The 26737-nt window shown below is 42.7% G+C and overlaps 1 protein-coding gene across 7 annotated transcripts in view; it reads left to right on the top strand.

The window, feature by feature from the left end:
- birc6 (baculoviral IAP repeat containing 6) overlaps positions 1–26737 on the top strand; it is a 125895-nt gene that overhangs the window by 4879 nt on the left and 94279 nt on the right. For all 7 annotated transcript variants that reach the window (XM_042432631.1, XM_042432636.1, XM_042432637.1 and 4 more), the window contains exons 2-28: positions 1738–1919; positions 3212–3349; positions 7198–7391; positions 7675–7786; positions 9184–9266; positions 9392–9617; positions 9730–9899; positions 13040–13098; positions 13292–14953; positions 17817–17966; positions 18115–18340; positions 18633–18793; positions 18970–19101; positions 20395–20526; positions 20670–20836; positions 21125–21258; positions 21491–21652; positions 21760–21891; positions 21999–22096; positions 22199–22346; positions 22537–22670; positions 22965–23111; positions 23209–23396; positions 24561–24869; positions 25578–25677; positions 26068–26282; positions 26411–26619. In XM_042432631.1, the coding sequence (XP_042288565.1) occupies positions 1738–1919; positions 3212–3349; positions 7198–7391; positions 7675–7786; positions 9184–9266; positions 9392–9617; positions 9730–9899; positions 13040–13098; positions 13292–14953; positions 17817–17966; positions 18115–18340; positions 18633–18793; positions 18970–19101; positions 20395–20526; positions 20670–20836; positions 21125–21258; positions 21491–21652; positions 21760–21891; positions 21999–22096; positions 22199–22346; positions 22537–22670; positions 22965–23111; positions 23209–23396; positions 24561–24869; positions 25578–25677; positions 26068–26282; positions 26411–26619 (5770 nt within the window). The remainder of the gene's footprint in view (positions 1–1737; positions 1920–3211; positions 3350–7197; positions 7392–7674; positions 7787–9183; positions 9267–9391; positions 9618–9729; positions 9900–13039; positions 13099–13291; positions 14954–17816; positions 17967–18114; positions 18341–18632; positions 18794–18969; positions 19102–20394; positions 20527–20669; positions 20837–21124; positions 21259–21490; positions 21653–21759; positions 21892–21998; positions 22097–22198; positions 22347–22536; positions 22671–22964; positions 23112–23208; positions 23397–24560; positions 24870–25577; positions 25678–26067; positions 26283–26410; positions 26620–26737) is intronic.

Raw genomic sequence — 26737 nt, 5'->3', positions numbered from 1 at the left:
ATTGCAGATTTCCTGGAGGGACTGTAATATCATCTTTTTAATTGGAGAGAGGGAATAGTTACACACTGGTGCAGCTCATGTGTCCTTTAGGGAGAACCCTGATTCAGTCACTGCCAGTCATATATTACAGTGTTCCAGCAGTAATAAGAGACGCTACGCTTTCATGTTTTGAAAGATGTTCTGTTCATCGTTGAATATTAATGCTGACATATTGTAACACCACAAGAACAGTTGTGGGAGTTTTGCTTCAGTTTCTTCTTGTCTGATTTGTGTTTTTTCTTTGTCAGCCTTGCAAACAGTAGTTTATAGTTTGTGTGCACATGAGCCCACTTTCTGTCAATCACCACCCATTCAAGCTGATAGAGAAGCAAAGGGACACGCCTCAGTAAGTTGTAATCAAGGCAAATAAATGGAAAGTTGAGATTAATTTGTACAAACATAAGATTATTTAAATTATGACACTTATGACGAAGCCACTAACACCTAAAGTAATGCAGGAAAGGAGCAAAAGCTGTCAGCCTTTGTGTTTTCATCGCTACAATAGGACAGAGCAGAGTTAGAGTGTAGAGAAAAATGGATTGACTTTGATTGCAGTTTGTATTCATCAGAGCAGCTAATGCTTTCAGTGTTAAATGTAGCCAGTCAGACTTGTTTGGCTTTGATTTGTTTGGCAGGAGATGGCAGAGCAAACACGCGGAATAACTGAGGTTTCTCTGTATTATCAGAGATTGACATGAACTTTTTGAGACACTTGTCTGAGTAAAAAATGACACATTACAGAAGCTAAAGAGGCTCTAACTTCTGTTTCACTGGGACTTTAATGCTGTCGTTCAATATCTGTGATGTGAGAGCATCAAACTTCAACACAGTTAGAGAAATAGGAAGTGTGTGTCCTGGTAGTAGTTCAGTTCTAAAATCAAAGTGCACCACATAGCCTTTCTCCTGCCTGGAGTCAAGTACACTGGGCGGTCAAAAGTAGTTTAGCTGACTTTGCTATGTTATTGTTATATAATTGTTAGTCCACCTTAAGTGAGCCTGGTCAGGTTAGGCTAACCCATTGTTGCTAACTTTGGAGCTAACACCCTTCACTTTTCCAGCAGTTGGGGAAACAACAGACGTGACTTTTCTTGGTCTTGAGAAGCTGCAGCATTTATGAACTGACACACTGTAGTCTGTACTGTACATTTACTGCCAGATTGACAACTTACTGTTAACCTTTTCCTCTGCTCTGCTTGCATTCACTGTTACTTTTCTGACAACCGCTCTCTCGCTTAACCATTCACTCACTTACGCACTGCTCTATACTTTAAAAGGAATTATGGTACCTGCGGTTTCCCAGGCAACGACACAGACTCACGTTTCAAAACGGTGCAGCTCAGAGGCTCCCAAACACTATTGATTTGTGAATGAATGGATACTTGGCTTTATTTTTGGCATTTAAAAACATATTTTTTGGTCTGGCGGGCTGCCAGGCCAACGAGAACCCCCGCCAGGCCAAAAAATATGCACTATGTACTATTATAAGGGAAACATAGACTTGCCCTACAAAAAAATCCTCTTGTCCCCGACAAGTGGACAAGCCTTACTGTTGAGCCCTGATGATTATCTCAATGTTACACTCCACCAAAGACACATTTTACTGACACACTGTGTTTTTCAGCTATTAATTTAGCACCTTGCTTCCAGCCTTTCTCCTTCAAAGCCCCTGACACTGTTGTCCTCTGTTCCTGTTCCCAGCTAAACCTGGCGGTCGTGTCAGGTGTCAGTACTTTCCTGCAGTGGACAAGGTGCTTTTTGTGGATGACTATGCAGTGGGATGCAGGAAGGACCTGAATGGCATCCTGCTGCTGGACACAGCCCTCCAGCCTCCAGTGGCCAAGCCTGAGGACATGGTTCAGCTGGAGCTGCCCGTCACAGAGGTAAGAACTGCACGCTGGCCATCTTTTTACTGTTCAGAGACCAGGAAGCAGCCTACAGAGACGGTTGTTGTCACCTGATATTTGACACCAGTTGTTGCGTTTGAAACCCTCTGATTACTGTGACTGACTGTGTGGTTATTGTTCAAGTAAAAGCCACATATTCATATGAATACTGATGAACTTTCTACATATTATTATGTTGCACATCAACTGACATTAAGTCATTGTCATTGCTTTTTCCTCAAATTCATTGCAGCTGCTTTCAGAGTGTACACCTCCTCTATTGACGGTTACTACTGCCACTCCTTTCAGCTGTCACACTTCTACTGACATATCAACTGTTGTCAGTGCTTGCAAATCAATGAACACATCAGCTGTTAAAACTAAACACACAACTATCTATCTGTCTATCACTAAAACCACACACACACACACATTCCAACTGAACAATGACAGGCGAGGGAGGGTGGTTCCTTAAGAAACAACAATACATTTTCTGGTTGGATCACATGCAGCTTCTCAAATAAGGATAGGTGTTGTTTATCATGTAGGTTTTATTGTTAGATGGGGATGCACCAATCCCACTTCCTCTGCTGATACAATACGCAAAATTTGGGTTATGGCTGATACTGAGTAATGATCCATTATCAGTGATCTGTGTGTGTCAGGCATTTGTCTAGCACTTGTCCTTGTGTTTACTGGGTGCTTGGCTTAACTTTTATTATTAGTACTTGTGTCAAACAAACCAAATGAACATAGGTGAATTAATACATGGACTATATAAATAAAGTATTCACCAGTAAAAGCAAAGAGTTATAAACACACACTTAATTTAGGGGCTCTCTAATCGTTTCTGACTGCATCTACAGCCCATGATGCGTGACTAAAGTCACATTATCATGCATCAAACGGCTTAACAACCCATGAAACCTTGAATTTGTCATGAAGGCAGTACCAATGCCTGACTCAACAGCAATGCTGTGTGTGACACGGGCAACAGTGGAAGGAAACCGCCAAGCCACAACACTCGAGAGTTCAAATCATTTGAACTTTTACCTTGTTCGACACTGATATTTAGGAGCACGTCCAATCACATTACAGCTTCAATGACTCACTGACCAGATGAAAACACTGTGGAAAATTTCAGTTGTTTTGCATCAACACAAAGCTGACAACTTGGACTACATAGACTACACAAAACACTATAAAATTGTGGTCCTCATAACACAGTCAACGCTCTATATATTCCTGCATCTTGGAACTAATATATATGTGTGTTTGTGTCTTTTCAGGCCCAGCAGATGCTGTCAGCCTGTCAGGAAAAGATTGACGTGTCCAACACAGAGGGCTATGAACTCTTTATCAACCAGCTCAAAGAAGGCCTGAAGAATACCTCACACGAGACAGCAGCCAATCACAAAGTGGCCAAGGTTAGTTTGACAACCTTACAAAAGGTACTTTTGTTTTATTGTTTCCTCCTGTGTGATGAGCAGTCTACCTTTTGTGCTCATATCAGCTGTGCAAAAGTGAAATATCAGGGTCTTCACCTGTAAGTCACCAGCAACATTTTCAGCTGGGATATGTCACGTGAGACGATCATGTGAGAGGAGCCTGTCAAGGAAAACTAAAAATGCTTCACCAAAAAAGTACTTTAGAGTACTTCATTCCACTTGTGCCTTTGGTTTCCCTCAGCGCCTTCAATAAATATGAGGCTTGTAAAACTTATGTTTAATTATTGTTGATAATGAGCTGTTATTTGAGGTAAAAAAGTACAAGTACCAATACCGAATAAGTACATTCTCAAAATTTCATGCAGTGTTGACGCACTTAAAAGTATGTTGGTAAAAATTTCTCGACCTGTGTCAGTTTGTACAAGTGTTGCAAATGTGACACAGTAGTGGAGGTCCAGATCTCATCAGCTGTACAAACACCGGTCTGTAAACACTCTTCAGTTATTCCAGTCCTGCTATCTCACTGATCTACAATACTTTACCGCCTTGCGCTAATAAGGCAGTGTCTGTATTTGCTGCTGTTGTCTTTTGCTGGATGACGTATTACGATACAAAACATTGTTCAATCTGTTGAACCAAACATCCAGGTGAGTCTTCCAGAGTTGAAAGGACCAAATGAAGATCTAATGCAAGACTACTTTAAGTCTTTGGGAGACTTGGTAGTGTCAGGGGTAGAGTCTTCCTGTTTGCTTTAACTGATACAGAAGTTATTTTCACTTCTTCATGCATGAAGATTTGGTGAATGCAGGGTCTCATGTGTTACAAGGAAGAGGAAGAAAACTTTGAGAGTGACAAAGAGGCAGCAGTCCATTGACATGGACACGTATTGTCCATGTCCGTATTGGCATTTATGTAAGTATCAGGCAGTACTGCTATCACAAACTATTCAGAGTCAGTCAAAAAACAAGGAAATACCATAAAACTCCACATGTTTTCATACTCTCAACTATAATTAACACGTCAAAGGAAGTCTATTCTTTTCCTTCTTGTATGAGTGAGAAGGAAACTGTGAGTGAGAAGCAGCTGTGTGGTATGTCAAGTGTGACACGAAGAAGACAAATGTTTCTAGTCTCTTTTAGGAGGGAAGGTCCCTTGTCCTTGCCTTCCCGCTGGCTAGCTAGCACCGTTCTACATAAATCACCTTCATTACCACCCTGCTTTCCAGATCTGCCAGTCTCTCTGTCCTCTGAGGTTGTCGTCACTGGCTTCACAGCCAACCCCAGGTTTAATTTGATGTGCAAAAACCTGGCATTGTCCCTTGTAAGTTATGGACTTAACATTCTTGTCACAAAAGCTCACTTCTTTCCTCTGGAAAGTTTCCCAATGTTATCAGCACTTATTTTTATCCCTAAAAGTGAGTTACCCACCAAGCAACCCTCTCATCTCTGTTGGTATGCATCTTGTGGTTGATGCCACTGCCAAATGAACTGAGTCACTTTGAGCGCATGATGATTAAATGATTTTCCTAGACGATAAGAACCTTAATATATGAATATTTTTTGTGTTATATCCTTTATAATGTGTGTTATTTATACCTTAGCATGTTGACATCATGCACTGAGGCTCAGCCCATGTTAACATGACCTACTGTGTAGGGCTGCAGCCAAGAAATGATTGTGATCATGGCAAATCACAATTACTTTGGTCAATATTGAGATCATGATTATTTAACACAAATACTCATTGACTTTGGAACCATCATGCATTTATTGCACTTTTCAAAAACTTGTCTTTTTAACAGTAGATTTCCTCCAATTTTAATTATAATTCAACTGAAAAACAAATTAAAAAATAAAAGCATAAAAGAGATGTGATTTATTAACCGTCATGTGAAGGAGAAACCTGCTTTCCACAGGTAGGTTTTACACCCTGGAGAACACTGATTAGTGATTGTGCACAACAACAGACTGCAGACAGAGAAAGCGCGGCTCTGAGCGGCTGGATGAAAGGAGAGATCATTACACGGAATGAAGCATCCTCATATCTAAAATAATAGCATCCAAACAAAGAAAAGTCTAAAGGTCACTTTCCACAGCTAAACATTTGACTGTTAAATTCAGATACATTGGCTCTGTGAGGAAGACTCCTCTCTGCCTGTCTGTCTCTCACTGCGCTGTCCGGCTTCTCCCACAAATGATGCGCTGGGTTTATAACACAAGACAAAACCAGAGCATCATTGAGAAACAGAATACGGCACAAAAATCCTTTTATCTCAAATATCTTCTTCTCATAATTGTCGGAAACCAAAATGATAATTGAAAATAAAATGTGATGAATCGCGCGGCCCGACTACTGTGTGTACAAAGTGTGTCACTGTAGTCCAGTGCAGCTGATGTAAACACTCCACTCTGTTTAGCCTGTTACTTTCAGCATTCAGCTGACCACTCAGACAAGCATATTTGAAAGTCAGTAACAGCTGTTAGTTTAGCTTTTCTTCTATGTAATTTCCAGTAAATGCTGGTACGTTGGTAGTAATCCACTGCAAGGCCAAGATGACGCCCTCCCCACTGTCCAGCACCTCTTCCTCAGTGCTGCTCCACCTACCTGTATCCTCATCGATGGATTTTACTTTTACCTTTCCTGCTAACCACTTTAAGAGCTGTAATATATACACATGGATGGAGTAAATACCTTCACATTCTCACATCACATACCACTGACCATTTTCCAAAGTGTGCAATGAGTGTAACAGTGCATGTAATTTCGTTCGGCACAGGACGTTCAATATGGTGTTTGACTTGTTTCTCCTCAGTACGCCCTATGAACCAAATACATGTAGTGAATAGTTTATTTACTATTTTGTCAGATACAGGTGTGAGTTCAAACTCTATACCTCTGGCAGTATCTCAGCTGTTGACTAAAAAATGCTGATCACATAAACCCAGCTGGTATACTGAGCAACAGATGAGAAGTCAGAGCTGGGTGAGTCTGTTTGAGAGTATCATGGTTCATGGACTGAAGATAACAAAACAACTAATGCCATTATTGCTGTTTTTGTTTGCTTTTTACATTACTTACTGACTGTTGGCAAATGTTTGACTGCCTTAATATTTATGGAACATAAATCTTCATCACTTCATTCTGTTATTTAGTTTGTTTTGTATGTTTTTACATACTTAACTGAATTGTTAACTCTGTGTATGTTACACCCCTAAAAAAATGCCCTAACTTTTAGATTGTCCACACTAACTCAGCATGTTTTTGGTCTCTTTGGACTTTCTACCCAGACTAAGCCAAAAAAATGTTCACACCTCAGAACTGAGCTTTTGAGTGGATCAAGCTGAAGTGTTTCGTCAAAATAAAGTTTTTAATGCGGTACTGTAGTTTTTGAGTATTTTCAAAAAGGAGTGTTGCCACAGTGAAGGGCATTCAGAGATATACACGGTGAACGCTTATAATTCTGTCATCTGCATTTGATTTTCTATCAGTACAAAGATGGAGTGGTGCCAGCAGACCGCAGCAGTGGTTCTCAGATGTCAGTGCTTATGTGACTGTGCCACCAAGGAGACTTTTGAACATGGTTCCTTCTTGTAGCTTCATTATTGTGTGATAATGATGAAAAAAATAATAAAATGCTGTGAATTGAAATGAACTGTGGCGGTCTACGTTTTCACACAGGTTCCAAGGCTCTGTATGTTTGTTGTTGTACTGAAATCAACTCATGCAAAAAATGTATAGTCTATCTCTCTCATCTACCTTTTCTTACCCAATTCTCAAATCCATCTGTCTTCTCTCTGTGACCTTCTGCTTCTCCTTCTGTCTTTCAGTGGGCAACAGTGACCTTCCATCTTCCCCACCACGTGCTGAAGCTGGTGGCTGGCGTCATCGTCATCGAGCTGAAGAACATCAACCAGAACGTAGCTGCCTTGTCTGTGGCCTCATCCATCATGGACAGGCTCTCCTACCTCTTGTCAAGCGCCAGGCCGGAGCTTGGGGTGGGCCCTGGGCGCTCTGTAGATAGGTGAGCAAGTAGGGAAAGAATCAAACAACTGAACAGTTAAACATAATGTATTACAAGTTGGAAGAGATAACACATACGGTGTTGTTGCACAGGAATTATAGTGATGTGTCAAATTGAGTAAAAATGCTGCATGTAGACCATAAAAATGCCATTTTCTTATCTATAGTGCACAAACATGCACAAAGATGTTACACATTGTCTCCTAATAAACAAACACGGTGGAACATTCCATACTAGCATACAGCGTGCTGGGCATGTTTGTAAAATGTGTTGTTCCCTACAGATCTTTGATGTACAGCGAGGCCAACAGGAGGGAGACGTTTACATCGTGGCCACATGCTGGTTACAGGTGGGCTCAGCCTGATCCAATGGCTCAAGCAGGGTTTTACCACCAGGTAGGTTGTGAGAGAACTCTTTACATCTGTCGGGTCAGGGGAGCACATTACTCCATAAGGCTGTTGACAGTTCAGTGTGCTCTCACATACACATTCAATATTTGCATGCGGTCAAAGGGCTGTTCACAGTAGCACAGTAGAACATGTTTGTGTTTCAGATCACTGTCCGCAGGGACTAAGAACCTTTTGAGGAACTCAGTTCCTCTACCTGTGTTTCCACTGCAGGGACCAGGGTCTAAATTAAGATCTAGGGAGACTGTTTTACCCCCAAAAAGTCCTTGCTGGGGAGATAGTACTTCCCACAAGTACAGGAACTTTTGGGATGCGGTTTACGGGGATGATTGTTACTGATTGGTCACACACACACACACACACACACACACACACACAGCACGGCTGCTTCAACTTGTGTACCGCTTCATTCACAAAACAAGGAAGCCCTCGTGTCAATTTAGTACCAGTTTAGGATGAGGGGAGGACATTTCTCTTTGTTTGTTAATGTTAAAAGTAAAGTTAGACTTTGTTGTCAGCTTTCCGACTCTTTTAAAAAAGAGCGAGAGAAAAAGAGAGAGAGCAAGCTGAGAGCACAAGCAACAGAGAGTGGTAGGGAGAACAAAGCCAGTGAATGAGAGAAATAAAATGTTATTTTCTGATTGTTTTATGGTGGTTACTTTCTAAAGCAGAAATAAATAACCATCAAACACTCTAAAGATGATTTATTGTGGAGACAGACGCTAATAGTTTCAGTTTCATTTTCTTCTGCATTTCTCCTTTTCATTCAATCATTAGCCTACATGCAATGGATGCAACAGTTAATACAAAGAACAACAGGACAAATCTGTGTTGTTACTTCCTCGAAATGTGTAAATGCTGTGTTTCAAGCACCGCTGTAATATTTTAATTCCTCATGGGTCTAATTTGTATGATCTACCTGGTTCCTCAGATGCGGTGGAAACGCAAACAGGATACACAACAGGGACCTCAAGTTTCAAGTTTAGTTCCTGAGATTAGTTCCTCTGATTCCAAAGTACCTGGAACTTTTGGTCGAAACGGTGCTTTAGAGGAAGAAACATGGCCTCACCTAACACGCTGTAACTGTAGACAACTCTGTATCTTAAAACCTTTATACAACCTACAACTATAGTACACACAGTCACAGAGTCATCAGTGGCTGTAAAAAGGCACAATAAATGTTAATGTTGTCATCAGCAACAACTATCATCATGTGCATCATCATGCGCAATAATGTGATGTCAATGCGGGTTATGTGTTGCTGTGTTTTTACACCTGTTGTACAAACGAAGGATTCTCCAGATTAGAGATGGACAGTGGGGAATATAACTGTGTAAGTGTTTGTAAGCTGTCTTGACCCTTCTGTCCCTTCTGTCTTTCCACAGCCTGCCTCCACAGGGGACGACAGAGCCATGTGTTTCACCTGCAGTGTGTGTCTGGTCTGTTGGGAACCTACAGATGAGCCGTGGTGAGTGGAGAAATAATTGATGTAGATATTAGAGTTAGGAAATATAGAGCTTCATCCTGGTATTTAAATGTATTTAATCACAGATATGATCTAAAACGCCCTACGTTTCTCTTCTACCCCCCCAGGTCTGAACATGAACGACATTCTCCCAATTGTCCATTTGTGAAGGGCGAGCACACACAGAATGTGCCACTGTCAGTGACACTGGCGACCAGCCCTGCCCAGTTTCCCAATAGCCCCGACAGCTCAGACAAGATCGCCTGCTACGGCTTCGGCAGCTGCCCGCAGTTCCTGGCTGCAGCCACCAAGAGGGGCAAGATCTGCATTTGGGATGTCTCCAAAATGATGAAGGTCAGAGCACGAGATGACATCATTTGTGCTGTGTTTGACATTTCAAAGATGTTGGTATCAGACATTAAATGTTACTGTTGACCTAAAAAGCGTGTAATTGTTGGCTGAACAGGTGCACTTGAAGTTTGACATCAACCCGTACGACCCGGCCATCCTGAGGCAGCTGATACTGTGCGGTGGCGAGCAGAGCCAGCAGGCGCTGACTGAGTCTCGGAGACCAACTTTGGCCTGGCTCGAGGAGTCTTCCTCCTGCTCTGACCTGCCCAAGCTAGAGGGAGACAGGTGAAAGACATACACACACACATATCAACTCTCACAAGCATATACACAGTACAAAACAGGTTTCTTACAGTATGCGTGTGATACTTAACCTTTACATTTTGATATTGAATATTAGTATATGCTTTATAGTTGGCCACCATCTGCAGTGTGATTTTAGACATTTTTGCAAATTTATTCAAAAGGAAAAACTGAAATATCATGTTGACATAAGTATTCAGACTCTTTACTCAGTACTTAGTTGAAGCACCCTTGGAAGCAATTACAGCCTTGAGTCTTCTCGGGTATGACGTGACAAGCTTTGTACACCTGGATTTGGGGATTTTCTGCCATTCTTCTCTGCAGATCCTCTCAAACTCTGTCAGGTTGGATGAGGACTGTCGGCGGACAGCCATTTTCATATCTCTCGAGAGATGTTCGATTGGGTTCAAGTCAGGGTTCTGGCTGGGACACTCTAGGACATTGTCCCTAAGTCACTCCTGCGTTGTCTTGGCTGTGTGCTTAGGGTCATTGTCCTGTTGGAAGGTGAACCTATGGCCCAGTCTGAGCTCCTGAGTGCTCTGGACCAGGTTTTCATTAAGGACATCTTTTTACTTTGATCTGTTCAGCTTTCCCCTCAAGCCTGACCAGTCCCCCAGTCCCTGCTGCTGAAAACACCCCACAGCATGATGCTGCCACCACCATGCTTCACTGCTGGGATGGTACTGGGCAGTGCCTGGTTTCCTCCAGACATAACGTTTAGAATTGAGGCCAGACAGTTCAGTCTTGGTTTCATCAGACCAGAGAATCTTGTTTCTTACAGTCCAAGAGTCCTTCAGGTGCTTTTTTGCAAACTCCAAGTTTGCTTTCCAGTGTCTTTCACTGAGGAGAAGTTTCTGTCTGGCCACTCTGTCATAAAACCCAGACTAATGGAGTGTTACAGTGATGGTTGTCCTTCTGGACATCTCCACACAGGATCTCTGGAGCTCAGCCAGAGTGACCATCAGGTTCTTGGTCACCTCTCTTTGCTAGGCCTTTCTACCTCGATTGCTCAGTTTGGCCAGGTGTCCAGTTCTAGGAAGAGTCCTGGTTGTTGCTTCTTCCATTTATGAATTATGGAGGTCACTGTGCTCTTGGGAAACTTCAGTGTAGCAGAATTTTTTTGTAGCCTTCCCCAGATCTGTGCCTCAACACAATCCTGTCTCTGAGCTCTGCAGGCAGTTCCTTTGACCTCATGGCTTGGTTTTTGCTCTGATATGCATTGTCAGCTGTGAGACTGTATATAGACAGGCGTGTTCCTTTCCAAATCATGTCCAGTCAATTGAATTTACCACAGGTGGACCCCAATCAAGGTGTAGAAACATCTCAAAGATGATCAAGAGAAGTGAAAAGCCCCTGAGCTAAATTTCAAGTGTCATAGCAGGAGTGTAGATTGATGAGGAAAAAATTCATTTATATTATTTTTTGCATAAGGCTGCAGCATAACAAAATGTGAAAAAAGTGAAGGGGTCTGAATACTTTCTGAATCCACTGTATATAATTCATCAAGCTCAATTAGATTTTTACTTTATCCTGACCTGAGGGTAACTTATGTAATACATATACATGACAAACAGATTGGCTGAGCTCAAAGGCGTGACTCAGCTTCATTGCATTCATTTAACCAGTTCACCTGTGCCTGAATGCATCTTTTTTTCTTCTTTCTCCCCATGAACCAATAACCCACCAGCTAAACTAACATTACAGCAGCAGCAGAGGTGTGAATCTTCACTGGCCTCACAATTCGATTCGATTACGATTCACCTGTCAACGATCCGATTGTTCGATGCATCTCGATGTATTGCATCCTCAATTTTCTGTATTACTGCACATGGTTACTTTTTCATCTATTAATACAAGCAGTCACATAAATCTGAACTCCCTTTTTATTTAGAAACTGCTTTCAAAAATCAGATTACAACAGTCTCTATAATATAAAAAGCTGTATCTTTTCAATACCAGTATCTGTGTTACACATATGTAGTCTTTACTCAACTAGCTTTACACGTTGACTCTCTTACCTGGGCTTTGGTTTATGTTGTTTAATGCTGCAGTGTGTGTTTTTCAGCTGGTCTGGTTTGCTACTGCTAGAGTTTGCTGATCCTCTCCGCTAACATTAGTGTCTGAGTGAGAGTGTAGAAAGTTCACAATATGCTTCGAGTTTATCTTGCGAAAGTAGTAAAGTAGTGATTCAATCAGAAACACTTGCAACCGCTGAAGATGAACTGCAAGATAAGTCTAGCAGGTGCACGCTGTAGACTTTCAGGATGCTGCACTGCCCTCGCTGTTGAGATCCGCCTTTGTTATTCTGTCAACATCACGTTATTAACTAACATTTAGAAAATTAAATCTTGACATTTGTGAATTGATTCAGAATCAGATTAGATAGAATCGAGAAATTTCCACACCTCTAATCAGCAGTAGCTTAATGTCAAAGTTGGCTCAAAGCAACAATTAAGCAGAGCAGAGCCAAAATTTTATTTAACCTTTGCAGCCAGTAAATGACAAAACAATGTTTGTATTTCACATAAAGTTGCTGTTTATAACACTTTTGCATGGAGGTACAGCTTTAACAGTAAAATACTTTGTGTCTCAACAAACATAGTATCACTGCATATTCAGAATTCACTGGGAAAAAAATCACCCACCACCCAGTTTCCTGTAATTTCTATAATGAAAAATCCCACCAAACAGACATTTTTCTCCTGTCACAGTCCTTGTATTGTTCAAAGCCACAAAGGTGTTGGCCAGTCATTGTTCTGTAATCTCTAACTAGCTAATTATTAACCTTCCACTTCCAAACTTACAGTTCAGTAAGAGCAGTATTCCATATTCCATCCATTCCAGCAAGGAAGCAATTATTACCACTAACATTTCTAAGAGCTAATGTGAAGACTGCAGACATATTTATTACCTGTATAGTTACAACTTTATCATTTTGAGTTCCCTGTAGCCTTAAAGAGTTGGTGAAGAACGCCTCTGTAGCTTGATGATGCCATCTTAAACAACAACAACAGTCTGCATGACTGTTAGACAGCTCTGTAGTAATCTTTTGTGTCAGTGAATGAGTCACAGTTTGTGTTTTATCATGTTAGTCACATTTTTAACCACTTCTTCTCTTCCAGTGATGACCAGTTGGAGGATTCAGACAGTGATGAGCATTCCCGGTCAGAGTCAGTAACAGGTATGAAGTTTGGCATTTCTAATTTCTATGGTGCCCTTGATTTCAATTAACCGTATCTGCAGTCATGTGAATACGTTTGATGTGTCTCTGTTTCTCTTCACTTACTGTAGACTTTCAGCCTCATTACAATATCTATCGCTGGTGTCATGTTGTAGTGTGGAAACTCAGGCCTCTTGTCTTGCTTCTGTTTCAGGCCAGCCGTCCCAGTGGGAGAGCATGGATGTGAGCCTAGGGGTGACGGCGCTCAGTGTGCTCCAGCAGCCAGAGAAGCTCCAGTGGGAGGTGGTGGCCAGTGTGCTGGAGGACACGGTCAAGGACCTGGAGGAGCTGGGTGCCAACCCATCATTAAACCAAGCCAAGGCCCATGGCCAGGCCAAAGCAAAGGACAAGGTCCCTGACCACCACAACATTCCTTTTCCCTGCCTGCTGGCCGGAGGCCTGCTCAGCTACCGCTCAGCATCCAGCACCCCCATGGCTGGGCCCCCGCCCTCAGCCCCAGCTTCAACACGCAGGACCACAGATGGTCCCCTTAGGACTCAGGGCCCTGAGCCCTTCCACCCTGGGCCTCTACAGGACCAGGGCCCCATGGAGATAGAAACCTGCAACACCCAGACTGAAGCCCAGGAGCAGGGCTTTCCTAACCTAGCAGGTTCCCAACCTCCAAGCCCCTCTTCTCTGCCAGCTGTGCGTAGGACTATACCCATGCTGCTGCTGTACAGTATCAGAGAGGTGGATGACAAGTCCTCAGGGCAGGTGTTTGCTCAAATGAATAACCTAATGAGCAAGGGGCTCCATGAGGAGGGCTTCACTGTGCCACAGATCATAGAGATGGAGTTCGACACACATGAGCAGCTTCTTCTCCAGGATCCTCCCATCACATACATTCAGCAGTTTGCAGATGCAGCCACTAATCTGGCAGGGTTAGACGGTCACGTGGACAAATGGAGCACACTAGCTGCAGCAACCGTCTCCACCCCGCCTCGACCTGGAGCACTGGTGCAGTGCTTGAGGCTGCCCAAACAGCTGGAAGAGGAGAATCTTTATGTGGACTCCATCACGCCCTGCTGGGACGGTGTGCATCTTCTGGTTGGGCTGCAGCCGTGCGGTGCTGAATCTCTGAGTGCTACAAACCAAGTGGAAGCCCTCAACAATCTCAACCGCCTGCACTCTGCTCTCTGCAACCAGCGCAAAGGAGACCCCCTACACCCAGTGGCCAATGGGGTTGAAGGCCATCACCCAGGGGGGTCACCGCCTCAAACACCCCTCATCCTGCCCCCAGGAGACCAGCAGCAGCAGCAGGAGAGGTCCCCGAGTGGAGGGGGTTACCTTGCACTCTACAAGCTCAACTACTCCACCCGTATTGTCACATTGGACGAGGAACCTGTCAAGGTGCAGCAGATCTGGGACCCTTCTGATGCCATCACATCTCATATACTGCTTCCTCCAGATGTGCTTGATAGCAGGGAGGATGACAGTGAAGAAGCTCCTGAGGAGGCTCTCCCCTCCGGTTCAAAAAATGGCTCGTCAGGGTTTGGAAGGGGCCCCGCGGGCTCTGCTGGCTCTGGAACTGGGACTGCATGTGGAGCAGCCACAACCAGCAGCAGCAGCGCTCCTGTCACCAGCCCCTCCACCTCTGCCTCGAGCCACAAAGAGGGCAAGCGGTTAGAGGTGGCAGGCCTGGGCCACTTAGTGGTGACCACACGGGCCGGGTATATTATGATCCTGGATCTGTCCACGCTGGAAGTCCTGGCCAAGGTGGAGCCACCTAAGAAAGAGGGGTCAGCAGAGGAGACGGACCCCTTTGTCTCAGTTACGTATTGTTCTGGGACCGACCGCCTTTGTGCCTGCACCAAAGGTGAGTGTTTGGGACCTTTATCCCTGCAGACAGCAGCACTGTTTCTGTTACTACTGTACAACCTGTTCATACCAGTAGTAACAGTTCATACCTGCTTTATCTATACAAAGTGAGAAAAATACAACTATCACAAACCACAGCTGGTATAAATATATAGATACAATTTTACAATAAAGAATAAGTAGAAATATAGTCTATGTGAAGAGAGCTTAAAAAATGATGTACAGGATGTTGACTGGAAAGGTGCAAATGTTCACAATAATCAGTACCATTAATGTGCAAGTGTAGTAATACAAATAGTTTCATGATCGATGTGATGAGTTCACAGATGTGCAAGATAAGATTACAGATTTCACATTAGTATAACGTGTAGTGTCCATGGCTGCAAACAGAAAGAAAGTGTTCTTGTGGTGTGAGGTTTCGATCAAGATAAGACTGCAGCCTCTTGATGAAGGGGATTGTTTGAAAAAGTTTGTCTGGGATGGGAGGGATGTGTGTGTCTTTTTTACTTGATTGTATTTACAGTATTGTGTTTAACTCACTAGGTAATAGTAAGACCTTTTCATTGACACTCTTTGGGTGTTACCTAATTTAAAAGTTAACATGCGCGTCTTGGTTTCTACTAAGGACGTAAATCTTTAATTTGATTCTTAGAAAACATTCAGTAATTTCCTAAAACAGTTGGCGTTGTAGTTTTTAGCAAATGTTACTTAAACAGGAAGATAGTATATAGAGTAATAGTGCATTTGTTTGAGACTACTTTCAAAGGCAGATTGATCCACATTTGGTGTTCTAGTGAGTATTTCGGTGTGTGTGTGATTGAGACAAGGTAATGAAGAAGCATGTCACCAAGTGCAACAGTGTGACTCATTGATGTGTTTTTAATAGTTTTTGGACAACAATGGAGCTCTATGACACAGAGGAAGAAGAGTTACCTTATTAACAAGTATTGTTGTTGTTTAAGTCCTCCTATTCAACATGTATAAGCAGGACAGCAACATTTCATAAATGGTTTATAACACACTATGATAGTTATAAGCAGATATAAGGACGTATTTTTCACAGTATTTTTCATCAATTGTAACTTCTTCTATGAAGACACATTTTATATTATTTCAACTGTGCTATATTGTCATTTTTCTGTTTATACAGCAGCCTCCACTGAGCACAGGAGGAATTCTAGTTGTTGACAAAATACATTAATAAACACTTATATCTCCTAAAAACTACATTATAGTGTTATAAACTATTTGTTAACAGTTCAAATAGTGCTTATAAATGGTAAATAGGGGGACTTAAAGTCAAGTGTTACCAGATCTCTTCATGGGATTTGTTGACTATAAGAAAAAGATCAAATATCACCAGTGTTTATCCTTCACAAATAATTGAGATATTTGTTAGTGTTGGTTTGTGTACACCTGTGGAGTCTCTGAAAACTAAAAAGCAAAGTTGACTGTTTTGGCTGTAAAATTAAAACCTTTCACGAGGGTTAAAAATAGTTTCAACGCAGAGTAAAGCAAAAAACATTAGAAGCGTTATCCATTCACCTAAAATTAACCTTAAGAGATGGAAAACTCCTCACATTTTGGTAAATTTGCTGTTTTGAGATCAAAATAGGTCACTTAATGAGATTGGTGTAGATCCAAGGAGAATTGGTTCATTTTAACCTCAGCAAGACAAATCCTTGGTTTGGGGCACAGAATTCCAATTATGTGGTTTGGAGCCTTCTACTCATGTAAACCCTGAGAACCTCTAATGTGCGCCTTGAAGGGCGTCTTGTGCGTGGCCATGACAACGGCAAAACAACAAAACAACAGCAAAACGACAAACTGGTTTCATTCCTTCAAGTGTTAAGTTAGTGGTTTTCATGATCCTGTTATCTGTTTACTTCAAAGCTCACACAGGAAACAGTTTGGATGAAATGTCATGTCGCAATAACCGACACTTTAGTTTATTTGATCCGTATTTTAAACAACAGAGTAGCACGGTAATACCTCCTTAGTAATAACATTATTTTTTATAGTTTTATTGTATTATTATAGTAAACAAATTCCTGTTTGCATCTATGTTACTTGTCATATGTAATTATGTACATACACTAGATGTAAGCTTTTTTTGAATTTTGCCTGATAGTGGGAGAGTGTTAATATAGAAGCTAGTATAAACAGATTTTCAACATTTTTTTTTGTCGTGTTGTCTTCTTGTTTTTGTCTCATTGAAGTATTCAGCTCCCACATCTTTTTATTCCTTTTTATATGTTTTATTTAGGGTTGTTTTACTCCAGAATGGCTGTTAGAATTGGCTTTCATACAGATGCAAATATACTTAAAAGTAACTAGAAATGAGCATGTAAAGCCAATATGTTTCAAAATGTTCTCCTGGGGAAGCACATCCCCGGACCCTGCTGCTGTAGTAGCAGGCAATGTTGTCACCTTTTTTTTACCCCTTAACTGTTTGCACCCCTGAACTTTCAAATAAATCAATAAGTGCATTTTGCTGGATACACAATTATACCATCAGAATACTGCTAATGTCTATTACCATGGTTACTTACTACTAACAACAGATGTTGTTTTTACTCATTCAGCATGCACTGTAATGTGAATTTGTGATTTATGCTCTTGAATAAGTACAAAAAATAGTTTTCCTTCCATCAGAAAGTTAAATGTGAAGCCCTGCTGTAGAATACATGTTCTCTCATATATCTTTATGCCAATTCTGTTTATATAATTCACTGTATCCATACAGTGTAGTGGTTCAGCACCTGTATAGATGAACATTCAAAAAATTACAAACCTATTGTTGGTGTTGAAATACTGTAAGAATTTGTAGGTATTCATTTTGCTTCTGCTCTTGCCTGAAGGTGGAGAACTTCATTTCCTTCAAATTGGAGGTGTGTGTGACGATATAGATGATGGAGACATGTTTATTGATGGCCCCCTTTCTAAAGGGGCTGAACTGCTGCTCGAGGGGGCCAAGCCCTCCTCCAACCCCTCTAGCCCTGGGATCACAGGTACAACTGACACAAGACACACTCAGTCATTATTTACATGAGGTTTAGCACACGAACCAGACACATTTCAGTGCTCAGTTCTTCAGCCGCTCTGTGTTATTGTTAAGCTGATGTCCCACAACTTGTCTCCCACCTGCTCTTTGCGCAGGAGTGGACCTCCTGGTGGACCAACCGCTGACCACGGAGAGCCTGATGTCGCTGGTGGAGCTGACACGCTTCGAGACGTTGACCCCGCGCTTCTCGGCCACAGTGCCACCGTGCTGGGTGGAGGTGCAGCAAGAGCAGCAGCAACGACGACACCCGCAGCACCTTCACCAGCAGCACCACGGAGATGCAGCACAGCACACCCGCACCTGGAAGCTTCAGAGCGACAGGTAGCTTCAAACTATTCATATTTAGATTCTCAAAAAGAGGTGAAGAGGCAACAAAGGTCTCCATCTCCTATGAGTCATCTATTATGATTTAGTTTACTGTCACCCACTTACTCATTATCCTCGGAAAAACTATGAACTAACCAATGTTCAAAACGAAATTAAAAGACTTTGGCCATCAGCATAAATTTCCTTGGCCGATGTCTTGTTGGTGTCTTTCTCATTTTTATATTTGTGTTTTTGATAAAAGGCCATCTTTGACCTTATTTATATCGTTACTGTTTTCTCTCTGCAGCTCCAGCTGGGATGAGCATGTCTTTGAGTTGGTGCTGCCTAAGGCCTGCATGGTTGGCCATGTGGATTTCAAGTTTGTCCTGAATGCCAACATCGTCAACATTCCTCAGATCCAGGTCACGTTACTGAAGAACAAAGCACCCGGGCTGGGCAAAGTCAGCGGTGAGGACGCTGTTTTTAAATCACATTCAGATCTGAGATGGTAGATTGTTCTCTGCAACGATGATGGCATGACCAGAGCTGCCATTTGTTTTGTTTTTTTGCAGTTTTGGTCTTTTTTCAATTTTGTTCTTACCTGGTAGAAGTGACACTAGTCGTGTCTCTTATCTCTTTAACAGAGACGGCGGTTGACAGACAGATCTCCTTCCCCCTCTCCAACGTCCTCCATGCCAACGGGGAGAGGAACGGCCAGCCTCTGCTGCATGACTTCACAGAGGACATCCAGTTCATGGACATAGAGGAGACATCAGGTAAAGAATCCAACCACTTTAGTTTACTCATAAGCCATTAGGTCATCAGTTTTTTCTGAAAGACGCCAACAATTCTCCAACATTTTGTCCTGCAAATAGCTGTCACTGTCCCAAAGCATCATCATCATAGCCACTAAAATGACATTTCCCTTTATCATAGTTTAAGCCAATACAATCAAATATCCAAGAACCTTTGTCCAAATGAGCAGAAAACTGTCTGAATTTCATTTCTTATTGTGACTTGCAAACAATCCTCAATAGCAAATTTAAATCTCCTTCAAGCCTCAGATCATCGCAACACACCTCACCTTAAGTAAGCCTGGTCAGGTTAGGCTAATCCATTGTTGCTAACTTTGGGGCTAACACCCTTCACTTTTCCAGCAGTTGAGGAAACAACAGACGAGAATTTTCTTGGTCTTGAGAAGCTGCAGCATTTATTAACTAACACACTGTAGTCTGTACTGTACATTTACTGCCAGACTGACACCTTACTGCTAACCTTTTCCTCTGCTCCGCTCACATTCACCGTCACTTTTCTGCCATCTCTCTGGCTCAACCACACACTCGCTACACACACTCACACATTACACACTGCCCTATTCCTTAATGGAGCAATGCTTCCAAGAGTTTCCTGGGCAACAACGCAGAGGTTGACTCACATTTTGGAACAGCGCTGCACAGAGGCTCCCAAACACTATTGATTTCCAAATGAATGGATATTTGGCATTATTTTTGGCATTAAAACCAAATATTTTTTGGCTTGGTGGGGGTTCTTGTTGGCCTCGTGGCCCATCAGGCCTGTACTATTGTAGCAGAAACACTGCACTGTCTGTTGTGTTTATATGTGGTATGTCTGTTGTTCTTGTTTGCGTTTGTGATGTAAGACATAAAACAGCCTTGTGCTAAAACACACTTGCACACAGTTGCAGCGTTGATGGGGGCATGTTGCTTCAGGTACTGCTGAGAAATGTGTTCTCACACAGGATTTTACAACTCTAGAAAGTCGTCATGGTGGCATTTATTATATATTTTGTCATGACGATCCCGAGGTAAACAGTAGAAATACAGTGTTCATGTTTCAGATGTTATTTACCAGCAATGTGTGCATTGCATGTGTGTGATTGGTGGCTGCACTGCTGCCAGCTTGTCAGTGAAATACAGTAATATTTAGCATTGATGTCTTAAACTTCCTACTCCATCTTTTAAGGCAGACGGTGCAGTTCAACATTCTGAAACTGTTATTATGTGTATTGTCCACCTTGAGTAAAGTAGTGCTTCATGTGTTGGTTGTAGGCTCCATGCTGTGTCCGTTCCTAGAGGACCACAAGGAGGACATCCTGTGTGGTCCAGTGTGGCTGGCCAGTGGGCTGGACCTCTCTGGCCACGCAGGCATGCTCAGCCTCACCAGCCCCAAGCTGGTAAAAGGTAACAACAGCTATACATAATCTACATCTACTGACCACAACCTTACACTTCAGCCAGCATCCAGGAAGTTGTGTATATGTGTGTGTGTGTGTGTGTGTGTGTGTCAGTGTTTCTCAGTTGTCCTGTTCCTACCTCCTCTGCAGGCATGGCGGGAGGGAAGTACCGCTCCTTCCTGGTTCACATCAAGGCAGTGAGTGACAAGGGCATGGAGGACAGCCCCCGACCTGTGGTGAGAATGCCCAGTGCTAAGCCCCAGAGCACCAAAGCCCACTCACTGTCCACCCTGCTGCAGAGGGCTCAGGCCTCCAAGGTACAAATTCATCCTCTAGTTTCTAGAAACATGTTTTTTCTCAATGGCTTTTGGATAGAAAATTGTAGATATTTTATCAGATGCATTTGAAACTATCAAAGTCGTAACAACGTCATAACAACACATGTCATCTCTATGGATAATAAATGTAAAAAAAAGTTGTAATATTAATGATGTGTTCCTTGAAGTACAACCATTAAAACAAAATGACACTCAACAACTGACACCTTCTTTTATTGGTTTAATTCTTATCTATCTCTGTGTGTGTGTGTGTGTGTGTGTGTGTAGGAGAAGGTATCTGCAGTGAAGACAGAGACCCCCGCACCCTCCAAGAAAGTAGAAAACCTGCGAGGCTGTGACCTGCTGCAGGAAGTGTCAGTCACAATCAGAAGGTTCAAGAAAACGTCGATACCCAAAGAAAGGTCAGATCACTTTTGAGAGATGGGACATTAGGCTCCGTGTACACTGTTATCAAAACTTTGCCAAAAGTAACATTTACAGTAAGAATACATGTGCTGGTGTTAATAATAATAATAATAAAACAGTCGAGTCAGATGACAGTTCCTCCTTTGTGCGTTTTTCATCTCAACTGTACATATTGTAGAAGTCAACTTTAAACTGGAATGTGGTTTTTTGCTCTTCTATGCTTTTCAGGGTCCAGCGTTGTGCTATGCTGCAGTTCCCAGACTTTCACGAGAAGCTTCTGGATGCACTATGCCGGCGGACAGAAGGCAGCCCGGCCACTGAGCATGCCCAGAGCCTCATCCTAGACATCCTGTGTTGGCTGGCTGGGGTTTTTACCAACGGACCCTGCAGGTAGGACTGAACCTGAAGACAGCATCATCTAGGACATCTAGTTAGCATGTTACTTCCACTTTGACGTTTTACACAGACCAGTAATACATCCCGTGGCTTGTTTTCAGCTTACGAGAAGGAAAGGAGGGCCTGCTGGCCAAAACCCGGACCAGGCTAACAGATATTGTGCGGATGTGTTTCTTCGAGGCTGGCCGGAGCATCGCGCATAAATGTGCTCGCTTTCTTGCACTTTGTATCAGGTAAGAAACATGTCGGAATTCAACGATGATGCTTTGATGAAGTTTTTTCTGCATTTTAGGTTTATGTGGAGATAATGATGAACGTGTTGTGTTATTTCTCACTGCAGCAATGGGAAAGGGGAACCAAGTCAGCAGGGTTTCGGTGTGAGTCTTCTGAAGGCTCTGCTAGACAATATGCCTTACTTGCCTGCGGCAGCAACAGGCGGTAAGTAACTGAGCAACATACAGCACCTTATGTCCCTCATCTCTCTTTCCTCATTCCCCAACATTCATTTTGTAACCTCTCCCTCCCCCTGTCTGCTTTCAGGCTCGGTGTTCTGGTACTTTGTGTTACTGAACTATGTGAAGGAGGAGGACTTGGCGGGCTGCAGCACTGCCTGCGCCTCCCTGCTCACAGCCATCTCTCGACAGCTGCAGGACCGCCTCACCCCACTGGAGGCACTGCTGCAGACCAGGTACTTCTCCAAATATTCAGTTCAAGAGGCGCTGCAGGCTAGTGATGCACAGCATTTCATCAGAACTTAGTATTAAGTTAATTAACTTTAACTAGTTCCACCTACACAGTCATATACTGCTTGGTATTGTCTCATTAGGAGTTACATCCTTAATGTTTATTCCAATCCCCTCCTGTCCGTTTCCCTGCAGGTACGGCCTGTACAGCTCTCCGTTTGACCCGGTGCTCTTTGACCTGGAGGTCAGTGGTTCCTCCTGTAAGAATGCCTTCAACAGCAGCATCGGAGTCCAGTCAGATGAGATTGACCTCTCTGACATCCTCTCAGGTAGGATGTATGCACTGATTCACATCATGTTACAGCCATGTGACTCTGATGAGCTTTTAACATGCACATTGTGGAATGAAGATCAAGATACCAAAGAACTATGGGAACTGGGAACTATGTAAAAAAGGGCTACAAATAAAGGACGTAGCACTCCAAAAACCAGTACATTTAACTTCCTCTACTATGTAATTGTGAAATGGTGAAAAGCAGGAGAGAGTTCAACATTTATTTTTAACGGAGACTCCTGATGTTTTCTTGAATGGGCTTTTGTTTTGGATGTCGTCTGTCCTGCAGGGAATGGAAAAGTGAGCAGCTGTGCAGCAGCGGAGGGCAGCTTCACAGCATTAACAGGACTCCTGGAGGTGGAGCCTTTGCACTTTACTTGTATCTCCACTAGTGACGGCACACGGGTGGAACGCGATGACGCCAGCATGTTCACTGGTAAACACGACTACTTCTTTATTTTACTTGTCTTTAGCATGAGTCAAGTTTCACCACATGAACCAGTCATTGGCTGAACTCTACTCTTTGACTGCAGTGAGTACGTTCGGTGTGACCCCTGCGGTGGGCGGCCTGTCGACAGGAACAGTTGGTGAAGCTTCTACAGCTCTTAGCTCTGCGGCCCAGGTGGCGCTCCAGTCGCTGTCCCACGCCATGGTGTCGGCCGAGCAGCAGCTGCAGGTCCTGCAGGAGAAACAGCAGCAGCTGCTGAAGCTGCAGCAGCAGGTGAAAGAGCAACACAAACACTCACACAGTTTCACTTTAGAGATAGTGCAAGTTTCAGGTACTTTTTGGGGTTACCGGAAGTACTGCATCTGCATACTGCATCTCTATTGGCCAGGAGCGGTTGAAAGACAAAACAAAACAAAAGATGCATGAGAAGATGTCAAAGTATCTGACATGCATGATGATGCATCACACAGCCAAACAGTGCAGGGAAAAATTAAAAAGATGAACCAAAATTATAGAAAAACAAAGGATCATAATGTGTGCAGGGGAGGAAAAACTACGTAGTTGTTTGACAGGTTGGACTCTGTTTTAGGCCACTGGCTTGTTTGTGCAGGCCTCAGCAGTCCCCTGGATTCTAAATAAGATTAGCAACAAATAAACAGAGCTACAAATGACTTAGTTGGTCTGGCTCTGGCCTTTTTAATTACATGCATCTAAAACATCCCGTTTTTTTTAAAGAAAGTGGAAACACAGGGAACCTTGTATCAAAGTCTTACAGCTTCATAGAGTTCATGTATGTACAGGTTGTTACATTCCTGCAGGGGGAAAGGGCCAATAGTGTGTTATGAGAACAACCTTTACCATGTCATAACAATGACACTGGTGCCCAGATTTGTTGAACTGATTCTCTAGTAGTGGTTGGTTTTTCTGTAGTTTTTTTCTCTATTTTTCTTGTTCTCTACCTTTTTTTCACCACTCCTAATTATGGCTCTAAGTAATGATTATTTTCATTGATTATTTTCTTGATCAATCGATTAGTTGTTTGGTCCATAAAACGTCAGAAAATGTTGATCACTGTTTCCCAAAGCCCAAAGTGACGTCCTCAAATGTCTTGTTTTGTCCGGACCAACAGTCCACAACCCAAAGATATATAGTTTACTGTCATAGACTAAAGAACCAGAAAATATTCACATTTAAAAAACTTGAATCAGAGAATTTGGACTTTTTTAAAAATAAAAAACGTCTCAAAACAATTAATTGATGATCTAAATAGTGGTTGATTAATTGAATAGTTGCCAACTGACTTTAATCGACTTAAATTAATTAATCGACTAACTAAGGAAGTGCAGATGTAGATTGTCTGGAGGTTGTTGCTGCTATAATAGCAGTGGGGTGTTTTGATCTTGTGGTTTGTGAATCCTCGCTGTGTCTGCTGAACAGAAGGCCAAGCTGGAGGCCAAGCTGCATCAGACCACCTCTGCAGCTGCCGCTGCCTCTGGTGTGGGGCCCATCCACAACTCTGTGCCTTCCAACCCCTCCTCTGCTCCGGGCTTCTTCATTCACCCCTCTGACGTCATCCCGCCGACACCTAAAACCACGCCCCTCTTCATGACTCCTCCTCTCACGCCGCCCAACGAGGCGGTGTCAGCGGCCTTCAGTGCTGAGCTGGCTCACCTGTTCCCCGGCTCCATGATGGACCCCGGGCCTGTCAACCTGGCTGCACACAAGAACACCCAAAAAGCCAAGCCGGTTAGTAACATGCAGCTTGATGCTGAGTTAATCATAGCTGGCACCTCTCCTATAGGGTGGGTATCTACTGACAAGACAGAAGATTTTAGTTTATTTTTGTCTAATAAATAGATCGTCTTTTTGCAACTCTTACAATTCTTGGTCATTTTTCAGGTTCTGACTACTAGCATCTCAACCCTAAGAGAATCTTTAAGAGCAACTGAAACATCAAATGAATCTATATTGTGATATACATTGACCAAATGATATGGAAAACATTATTATTATATCATTACAGCATATAATCCCCATCCCCAGATTTATACAAAAACATATTTATTTTTCCCCCATGCTTATGTTTCTCTAAATATGAATAAGGTGTTAGTTGTTAGTTATTATTTAGTTATTAGAATGGCTTCCAAACTAAGTAGAGTTGGTGTAATTGTTCTATACATCAGTTCAAGTGAATAATAAAAGTGTGGTTTTTATGCCAAACATGTGAACACATACAAGGAAAATACACTTAATACCTTTTTTATTAAATTCCTTCACCACAAATATTATGAGTCTAGACAGACATGGATGTAAACTGTAACCTGACTGGTTGGTGGAGGCAGACAACCCTGAGGCCATATTTCTAGTTTTGTTCAAAAATGAGAAAATCTTTCAAGTTCCTTTTTTTTTTTTTTTTTTTTTTAAATTTTTTTGAATGTTATCTTTTTGCCACAGAGTCCCATGGGCAGCGGTCTGGCTTTGGCCATTTCCCAGGCATCTCACTTCCTGCAGCCTCCTCCGCACCAGTCCATCATCATAGAGCGGATGCATTCTGGTATGTCATTTAGAAATATTCCATATTTATCAGCTGACTGGTGGTTGAAAATATCTACTAACACAGACTTGTATCTAGTGAAATCCAATGTTTGAAACAGTTTTGGGAGAAAAAAAAGTGTTTTTTTTTTTTTTTTTCTTAAAGAAAATAAATAATACGTCCCAGTAGCTGAATGGTAAATGCTTGTGCCACTTAACCACAACATCCCTAGTTCTATTCCAGCCAGCGACCGTTGTTGCATGTCATACCCATCTCTCTCTCTCTCCACTGCTCACTGTCCAATGAAGGCAATAATGTTTCAGTTTCATTAAACAATCTTGAACATCTCAGGTCAGTCAAGTCAGGTTTCTCCAGACTGAGCTTTTTGTTTCTCCTATCCCTTTCTCCCAGGAGCTCGTCGCTTTGTCACGCTGGACTTCGGCCGTCCCGTCCTGCTGACTGATGCTCTGATCCCGACCTGTGGGGACCTGGCCTCTCTATCTATAGACATCTGGACGCTGGGTGAGGAGGTGGACGGCCGCAGGCTGGTGGTGGCCACCGACATCAGCACCCATTCTCTCATTCTTCACGACCTGCTGCCACCTCCTGTTTGCAGATTCATGAAGGTCTGTCTGTCTGTCTGTATTTTGCTTTGGATAGTTGCATGACAGCTGACCTAATATTTTTAAGTTTTCAAGTAGTCTACCACAATGATTTGAGGTTCTTCTCTTTGTTTCCTGTCTACAACCCTCAGATCACTGTGATTGGTCGCTACGGCAGCACCAATGCTCGGGCAAAGATCCCGCTGGGCTTCTACTATGGCCACACATACATCTTGCCATGGGAGAGTGAACTGAAGCTGATGCACGATCCTCTGCGGGGCGAGAGCGAGGCAGCCAGTCAGCCGGATGTGGATCAGCACTTGACCATGATGGTGGCTCTGCAGGAAGACATCCAGTGCAGGTATGACAGGAAGTACATCAACTCCAGCACTTTCATATTCCAACTGCAATACCAGTTTGTTGGGTTGACTGACTTCTAATTAATGATAATAAAATCTGCTCTCTAGATTAGTCATTTC

This window comes from Thunnus maccoyii, chromosome 14 (genome assembly GCF_910596095.1).
Source record: "Thunnus maccoyii chromosome 14, fThuMac1.1, whole genome shotgun sequence".
In the NCBI taxonomy this organism is placed as follows: domain Eukaryota; kingdom Metazoa; phylum Chordata; class Actinopteri; order Scombriformes; family Scombridae; genus Thunnus; species Thunnus maccoyii.
The sequence above is the reverse complement of the archived record's forward strand: the minus strand, read 5'-3'. Positions and strand labels throughout refer to the sequence as shown.